This window comes from Carettochelys insculpta, chromosome 13, assembly GCF_033958435.1.
Source record: "Carettochelys insculpta isolate YL-2023 chromosome 13, ASM3395843v1, whole genome shotgun sequence".
NCBI lineage: Eukaryota > Metazoa > Chordata > Testudines > Carettochelyidae > Carettochelys > Carettochelys insculpta.
The window spans coordinates 27,146,177-27,155,385 of NC_134149.1; the positions used below are offsets into that span (position 1 = coordinate 27,146,177).

The 9,209-nt window shown below is 42.3% G+C and overlaps 1 protein-coding gene across 1 annotated transcript; it reads left to right on the plus strand.

Moving 5' to 3' along the window:
* Window positions 1–5,804: 5,804 nt before the first annotated feature.
* Window positions 5,805–9,209, plus strand: LOC142020376 (growth hormone secretagogue receptor type 1-like). Its single transcript, XM_075008132.1, has 2 exons — window positions 5,805–6,561; window positions 8,359–9,209. The coding sequence occupies exons 1-2, from the start codon at window positions 5,805–5,807 to the stop codon at window positions 8,649–8,651; spliced, it is 1,050 nt and encodes a 349-aa protein (XP_074864233.1). The 3' UTR covers window positions 8,652–9,209.

Genomic DNA, 9,209 nt, shown 5'->3' on the forward strand with positions numbered 1-9,209 from the left:
GGGTTCGATTTAGCACATCTCAGAGGGATATGCTAAATTGAACTTTCAGGGCATCTCTGTCAACCCTGCTGCTCCTTTGAGGCATGAGAGAAGTTGATGGGAGCATTTCTCCTGTTGAGCTCTTGCTGTGGGGATGGTAGGGAAAGTCAATTTAAGGTACATCAACTTCCAGGTATGTCAACTCCAGCTACTTTATTCTTGTAGCTGGAGTTTCATGTCTAAGGAGACCTTCTCCTTAATGTAGGCCTGCCCTTTGTATTAAAGCTGCATGTAGTAGTTCATTACTGTTCACTGGCAACAGCTATAATGTTTAAATTAAACTTGAGTTTTTATTCTTTGTAAGAGCTTTATTTCCCTATCAGAAGTATAGTGAGAAATGCAACTGTACTTAAGGCATTAATTGATATTTTGTGACTTGCACATTAGCAACAAAAGCTGTTACCCTCATCCTCTTTCCCCCACCTCCCAGCCAGTGTTTCAAACCAAAACTCCCCTTGAAATCAGTATAAAAACTCCCAAGTATTTCAGTGGCAGCAAGATTAAGACGGTAGTCCTTGATCTTGTAAAACAATCTGCATGGTCAGACAGAGCCCTTTGCCCTGGGCTGATGTCACAGCATCATTTGCAATAGATTAATGCATATTGGCACTCACACATCACATTTTTGTGCCTCGACAAGTTTATTGCTATGGAATGTATATTTACAATTGAAAACCAAGTTAAACGAACTGAACTGCAGAGGATGTGCATTGTCATGTACACTGCTTGAGGAAATCTTTGGAAGATAAGAGGAAGGAATATAAATGATGTCCAACAGTCATGATACTCATGCATGGCCATCATTTTCATTTTGGTGCATAAGGCTTGGTGTTACATATGTTAATGATATATGAATTTTCAAAGTATGGCAACAACCCAATGATGAGCAAAGATGCACATGCAGCCTACGATCCATCCGATTCTCATACATCATCTTTCTCTCCTATCGCTTCTTGACTCCATGTAGACAGTCCTCCACTGGAGCTTCACATAGCAAGTAGCAGGGGTGCTCCATGACCAGACTTCTGCATGGGGGAACCACAGCGGGAGGCAGTGCAACAGGGAGCTGTTGTTTTAACTTTGTCAATGAAAATGTCTATCGATATCTGACCTCTGCTTGTCCCATAGCAGCAAGGACTCTGCAGTCTAGTCTCATATGGACCACAAGGCGCTCCAGATCCAGTCCAGTATCTGATGCATGCCAGCGTTAGTTCTGGATGAACATGCAGAAAAGAATGTTTCTGATGCGATTTGTTAGGTTGCATGAGAGTATTGTAGTCCAAGAAATTTAAATTTAGCACATCTTAATTTGGAAATTAGGAGATTGGGAGTTGGGGGAAGCATGAGTGTGGTCTTCAAACACTTGAAAGGAGACTATAAAAAAGAGGGAGAAACGTTGTTCTCTTTTGCCAGAGTGGGCAGGACAAAAGGTAATTAGTTGAACTACAGTGTAGCAGATTTTGATTAAATGTCAGGGAAAAACTTCCTAATGTAAGAAGAGTGAGACAATGGAACAGACTGCCTAGCAAGGTCATGGAAGTTCCTTCCCTGGAGGACCAGTAGGCTGGCTGGTCGGTCATCTATCTTGGATGGTTTAGACACAACAAATTCTGCATCATAGCATCAGTTTCAGGTAGATGATCTTTGAGGTCCCTTTTAATCCTATGGGTCTATAACTCTAAAACTAGCACATTTCTCTCAGGAAAAGCAAGATCTTTTTCAGTAAAAAACTGAGCAGAGCTGTTTTTGTCCTTAGACAATGGATTGGAACAAAAGCAGAGACAATCAGGACATACCGCATCAGGAGATTGCTGACAGACTAGGAGTAAAGAGATCAACTGCTGGTAGTAAGCCTCACCCTTGCTGACTGAGCTAACCTTGTTATCCCCACCCTTGCTCTGGCTTATTTATACCTGGCCCTGCAGATTTCCAAGACCAGCTTCTGATGAAGTGAGTCTGTGCTCACGAAAGCTCATGCTCAAAACTTTTCTGTTAGTCTATAAGGTGCCACAGGACCCTTCGAGACTAGGAGTAAGGGACTGCTAGCATGGCTTTTGTATTGGTGAAAGGGGCTACAACCCAGGAAATTGGTCTTCTGTTTATCCAGTAACATTGGGAGAGCAATTCTGTTCTGGAAAAAAACATTAATTCATGCACAAGTAGTTTGTGCTTTCATAAGGCCAGTTTCACTCTGAAAACTAGCAGTGGGGCAGAGTTTGGCAATACTTTTCACAATGTTGCTCTTGGGCCACTGGGACAGAGATGACAAACTCTTACACAACCAAGTATCCTTCAGATTCCTTCTGGTGCCTGATCTGGATTCAGCCTGACTACCTGTACCTAGTTCATAGAACTGGAAGGAGCCTTTGGAGTTTATGGAGTCCAGTTCCCTGCACTCACAGCAGGACCTATCACCAGCTCTGACAGATTTTTTTTTTTTTAATCTATTTGCCCCAGATCCCTAAATGGCCCCCCTCAAAGACTGAGCTCACAACTGTGGGTTTAGCTGGCCAATGCTCAAACCACTGAGCTAACCCCCGCCAGCCAGACAGGAAGGGTAGAAATTAATCATTACCCATCCAGCCCTACTGATAGTTCTATAAATGAATGTTTTCAGCTAACTTGGCAGGGCTGGAAGAATTGGCAAATGAAAAGAATGTCCCACGGTGGCTACGTCTCCACTACAGAGATCTTTTGAAAGAAGTCCTTCTGGAAGACATTTTCAGAAAGAACCTCTTTCAAAACAGAGCACCCACACACAAAAAAAAGCAGAGCAAAAGAGTGATCTGCTCTTTCGTAAGAGTGTCCACACAGCCCCTGGTTTTTTGAAAGAATGGGCCAGAGGTCAAAAAAATCAGGCCTCACGAGGACCACTCTGTAGAAAAAAAAAGAACCTGCGGCATGTCTGCATATGTTTTCTTTCAAAAGGGGGTGCTCTTCCTGAAATGGCAACAGAAGAGCAATTTCAGAAGGAGCGCTGCATGCTTTCGATTTACTTTTGACAGAACGCTTCTTGTGTGAAGACACTCTGCGCCATCATTTGAAAGTGCCCCCTTCTTTCCAAAAAATCTTAACAAAAAAAACTTGCTCCTGTAAATGCAGCCAGTTTGTCCTATTTTAGACTTTGAGGTTCTTCTCGTACTTAGAGCAGAGGAGCCAGGATCACTGTTAAACAGAGCAGCTGAACAGCTCATGGGTAATTCTAGCACCTGCAAATTGGTACATTTGCCAAAGGCAACTGGTTTCTAACTGGGAAGGAAACGTTTAGCACAAATGTGGCAAGCACCCCATCTACAGTGTGGATGAGTTAGTGAGCCCTGCCTAACCAGCACAGCGCTAGGACAGTGAAAAGGTTCCCTGCTTGGAATGTAACTTTTTCCTTCTTCAGGAAGCTGCTCTTAGCAGCGTTGGTGAGGCTTTGGGCAGGATTTAGGGTGACTTGTCTGTAGCACTCCTGTTCACAGGAGTTCTGTATGTAGTACAAGAAGTGAGAGATTTGAGGATAGATTTTTTTAAAGGCACTTAGATGCCCAAAGGTGCAGAAAACTGAGTAGGGCAGTGGTTCTCAAACTTATTTTCATGAGCCATTGCAAAGTTGCTGAAGGACTTAGTGGACCACTTAAAGATCTTTCTAAATGTTGTTTGCACCTTTAGCTAACTGTTGTAAAGTACTTTTGGCAAAAGTGCTATGTAAAAAAAACCCCTTAATAATTAACACTTTTTTGTTCTTCAAATAAAAGCAACAACTCCTATTTTACTAACATCAGCAGGGCTCTCTCCACACCACAGCAACAGAGCTGACACTGGAAAGGAGGGCTGGCTCTTCCTGGCAGCTGCAGCCCTGGAGGTGGGAAAAATTGCCTCGTTCCGTGTCTGCCGCAACCCTGCACATCTCAAATTCCCCGTCCCCTCATTTCACCCCACAGTCCCAAGCTTCTTCCTATCCCCCCCCACCACCTCACCCCAACAGCCCCTCCTACCTCCTATGCCCCACAAGTTTACTAGCTCACCTTACATGTGAGGTCCAGGCTCTGACTTAGTGGAGCCATGACTGCAAGCCACTAACTAGGTGAGCAACACTTCATTCTCTCATGTGCAGCCATCTAGGTACACATCTTAGCAGGAACCACCCAATAGAGATTCCAGACCAGTGGTCCATGGACCACAGTTTGAGAATCTCTGTAGTAGATTTTTCAGTTGGCCCAAGTGCCTAACTCCCATTGAGTTAAAAGGTTCATTTGATGCCTCAACCCAGATTCTCAAATGAAAGCAGGAGAGTTAGAAAGCAGTTAGATACCCTCATATGTTTTTGAAAATCCCACTCAGCTGCCTTAAACAATCTGACCCATTGTGCTTATCCCTGCTGAAGTCACACAGTATGCAATCCCACAGCTCTGCACTTGTAAAGAATTAGCCCTGCTGAGCATGTATCTTTCATCCCCAAACTGAACCATTTGGTGATATATTTCAATAGCATGCCTTTCATGGGCTTTAGGACAAGAACAAATCAAAATCACTGAAGTCTGAAGAGAGTGAGCATAAGAGAGGGATACTCTTCTGGGATCCCTGTGAATCTTGAATTTACAGAGAATGTAGGCGTTCCTGCGGATTGATAAGGGAAGTACGCTCACTCACTCTCTCTCAATATTTAGCATTCCAGCTGTGAATAATGAAACCCCTTTATCAGTCTCACTGAGTCAGCAGTTAATGTACTATTATCTTTTGTACAGCATCAATCATTTAACAAGTAATTACTGGTTGTGAATTACTGAAGTGAAAAGTAAATGATACACAAAATGACAGTCATTTTTAAAGCAATGTCCAAACACTTTTCCACCTAATTTGAGTATTTTATAAAGACACATTCAGTCCAGAGGTCTTACCTGCAGCATATGTGGTGGAAGGGTTATAGGGACAAAGGCCCTCAATAAACATAGCAGTTCTAGATACAGACCAATGGAAAATTACATAATTGTCCTGAATGGTCATTAAGTTTCCGGTATTAAAGTGCTCTTTAATCTCCCTGGTAACTGACTACTTTCCACTATTTCCATCCCCACCCCCAAGTATTTAATGGTGTATAATTAACTATATGTAGCTGGAAGAAGAGAAGATGGGTATGTCTTTGCAATGTCCAAGATACATAGGAAGTGCATTAAAAGATCAAGGCACTTTCCTCAAATTATGACACACATCACAGTCTCCACTTGGCTGGGGACGTGCTCGTACAAAGAACATGTTTTGCTCAGATTCCGGGCAAAGGTGATGTTCCTTGTTGCAGATGAAATGTACCTTTGCTCTGCCTAGAGTAAAGACCACCTGTAAATCCAGCTGCTTTGGAGGATTCTTTAGAAAGGAGCTCCTTTTTGTTAGGAAAGGACCTGAACTTGCAAATTATTAAAATCTGGCAATCCTGAAGAGGTAAACAATGATCTTCTCAGTGCACCTCTCTGACTGGTAATATGGATTATATCTGTTCGCATTCACAATGGCTCCATGTTCATCCTGCAAGAAATACCTCTGCTGGAATTGTCAAGATTTAAATGCTATTTTGAAGCTGTACTAAGCAATCAAAATGTGCATTTTATTTTTAAATCCAAAATGTTCAGCGGTATAGTAATCCTACAGTCTGTCCTGTCACAACAGAACAGCGACTAGTTAAGCTTTTTTTGAAATTGATCTCTGATGAAATGAAGAGACTGATATTACTCTCATTTGATCAAACCACCTGAAGACAAACACTGCCTTTTATTGTGGGATCTGACATGGATTCCTTCTCAAATTACAGCTCTTTCCAAAATGATTCAGACTACTATGAAGATCAGTCTTTTTCTTTATTTGACATTCATGTCCTGGTGCCTGTGACTATAATTGCCATCATCTTGTTTTTCTTGGGTATCACTGGGAATTTGCTAACAATATTGATTTTCAAAAGATACAAAGAAATGAGAACTACAGTTAATATGTACTTGTCAAGCATGGCACTGTCTGATATTCTGATCTGCCTTGGGCTGCCTTCTGATTTGTACAGGATTTGGAAATACAAACCATACATATTTGGAGATTTCCTTTGCAAATTCTTCTTTTACCTCAGTGAAACCTGCACCTACTGCACCATCTTGCACATCACCACTTTGAGCATAGAACGCTATTTTGCCATCCGGTTTCCTCTGAAAGCCAAAACCGCAATCACAAAATGCCGGGTGAAAGGGGTCATTGTTTCCTTATGGGTGTGGGCTCTCCTGACTGCTAGCCCAGTTCTGTTCCTGTTTGGTGTAGAGCACCACAATGGAAGCCTGCCAGAGGAAGCCAAGGAGTGCAATTACATAGAACATTCAGCACGCACAGGGCTTTTAGAAACAATGACTTGGCTCTCCACCATTTATTTTTTCCTACCAGTGCTTTGCCTGACACTGCTCTATGGACTCATCTGTGGAAAGCTTTGGGGAACCAGCCATCAGCTGAGAGGACTCCAGGCTGCAAGCAGAGAAAGGTATCACAGACAAACAGTCAAAATGTTAGGTAAGGATCTGGCTTGAGACTGGGCTAAACAACTTCATTTTATATCAGATTAGGCCAGCCACGAAGGAAAGGTGGAAAGAGGGTGGCAAGACGGAAAAGGCACAGGCCCTCACAGATCTGAGACTAATATATTCTACTTACTTTAGTCACATTCCTTGATTTTACTGAGACATAGGGCTCTCTGTATGCAGATTGGTCCTAGGTACACTTCAACTCATAGTTTGCTCTGGACTGATGCAAGGTCAGAACAGCAGCAAAAAGAAACAACACAGCTGTGACTTTTTAAAGCAAATCTGATCAACCTTGAGAGAGAGAGAGAAAAGGGCATGCGCTCAGCAGCAATGGTCATGCCAGTGACTCTCACTTCTTCCATTGACCATTTCATGTGCTCTAGCAATTAAGATCTGGGGTACAATCAAAACAAAATCACGTGTCCCAACCTAGTTCAGTCCTGGCTTTGTTTCATCTTCAACCACATTTAATGTTTGAATAGACTCCTTACAGAACCCGCTGGTCAGCACATTGTGTGTTATACCATGTGGCTGAGGGACAAGGGATGAGAGTCTGAACACCCACACCGTTTAGCACTCATCGTTCAACCCCCCAAGCACAACTAAGATGATAACTCATCAGAATTGTGTATTTGGGTTAATATTCAAAGTTTCGCTCAGCCTGTTCACTCATCTCCAATGAGCAAAATACCCACTGCTTGTTGCTATCAGCAAAATTCAGTGGGTGCAGGTACCAACTGTCTGTGCTTGCAGTACAGGCAAAAGTATTTCTGATCCTGGCCTCAGTCTGTTCACAGATCCTCTATCATTCCCCAGTTGCTCTGAGTGGCCCCAAAATTGCCTCCTTCCCGAGAGCTCAAAGTGGAATCAGCTCCCCCACTTTCTGCGGGAAAAAAAACAGTGAAATGCAGGAACATGGATCCATGAAATAGTTTACTAACTTAAACCTGTGTACTTTTTCCTTCCAGCAATAGATACTGTCTCAATTTTTGTGTTTGCTTGACTATGTCTTCTAAACATTTATCTCCTCTCTGGCTTTCCCTCTCCCTGCATCATCTTCATTGTTTTATTAATTTCCCAGATTTCTTTCACTCCCCTTTTTCACCTCCCCTCCATTCCCATGTGCAGGCACACCCACCACTGTGTTCCTCTTCTTATTGCACCCCGACCCCAGCTCCTGACCCTGCCCACTCCCCTGGGAAATAGTTCACTGACAACTGCGGCAAATGTATCGTTAACATCTAAGAACAGAAAATACCTCTGAAGTACTAATGCTGCTGTAACCCAGCCAATGTTCTTCCCCACTGCACTATAGACACAAAGCATCTTTTACTTAAATGTTGGACTCCAGACTGCAGCAGGCAACCAAATCCCCAGCTCTTATGTCTACTGGACATGAGTCAAAAATGGCAGCACAAGTCATGGGGCAGCTACTTACAATACACCTCTCCCTTGATTTATGAACATAATTCATTCAATGAAAACTGTAAGGTGAAAATTCATAAAGCAAAAATGGAGCTCACAGAGCACTGATTGTACCGTGGATGCCCAGACAAAGGTTGGTTTTGTTGTAGCAAAAACAGTGTTCGTAAATTGAAAAATAGGTATAAATTTACATGGTTCATTGTAGTGAGATTTGTGAATAGGAAGTTTATAGCTTGAGGGATAGGTATACATGCCATATTAAATGCAGTCATCTGAGGTCTCAACCACAATGTAGTGTAAAGAGCCACGACAAACTGTTCCTAAAACGTATTGTACTAAAACATATTCCTCTCCTTTTTAGCAATAGTAGTCCTGGCCTTCGTGCTGTGTTGGCTACCATTCCACATTGGCCGAATCCTCTTTGCCCAGACCAAAATCATCCTGTATGACATCACTCAGTACCTCAATCTCATCTCCATGCTTCTTTTTTACCTCGGAGCATCTATCAACCCAATACTTTACAATATTATGTCCCAAAGATACAGAAAAGCAATGAGCAAAATCATGAACTACAGTCAAGTCTGGCAATCGAGAAACTTGACAAGGAGCAAAAGGACTTCACTTGCAGGTACAGAAGTCAGTTCTGTTGTGTAAGCAGTTCTGCACTGACAAGTACAGTGTCCTGGACATCTCAATTACAGCTGTCGACTATCCTTGTAAACTATATGTTAATATCAAGCCATGACACTAGTGCATATTGTGGGGGAAGAGGGGATTTTAATCACTGTCCAAGTGGAAAAAGTTTGCTGCTTCAAGCTGTGCACACAAAATTCACTATTAGTCATTGTCACGTCTTCTGTTTCAGGTTGATGTAACTAGTATTTCCTGCAATGTTTATAAAGTTGTAGTTTTGACTGTATTTAGCTCCTAAATGCCAATGGCTTCATCAGTTGCCTTGCCACATGTGCTGGGGAGCTCCAACTAGCAAGCAAGTGGTTATATTTCAGTGGGTTTGCTCCAAGCCCTGCAAGAACAGAGTTTCTGCTTATAGACCACACAATCTATTCAGCATCTTCATTCAAGTTCTTAAGCATTTGTTTGATATATGAAACTAGCAACAACAAGCTGGAGTGAATGAAATATCTTTGTTGTCTTCATTCTAATTTATTTAATAACTGGGCAAAGAAAGGAAAAGGAAATAAAAATATTGAA

What these genes read in the sequence shown, in the direction of transcription:
- LOC142020376 (XM_075008132.1), top strand. Translation starts at nt 5,805, where the DNA reads ATGGATTCCTTCTCAAATTACAGCTCTTTCCAAAATGATTCAGACTAC. An exon ending in ACAAACAGTCAAAATGTTAG is followed by an intron (nt 6,562 to 8,358) that starts GTAAGGATCTGG and finishes TCTCCTTTTTAG; the next exon opens with CAATAGTAGTCCTGGCCTTC.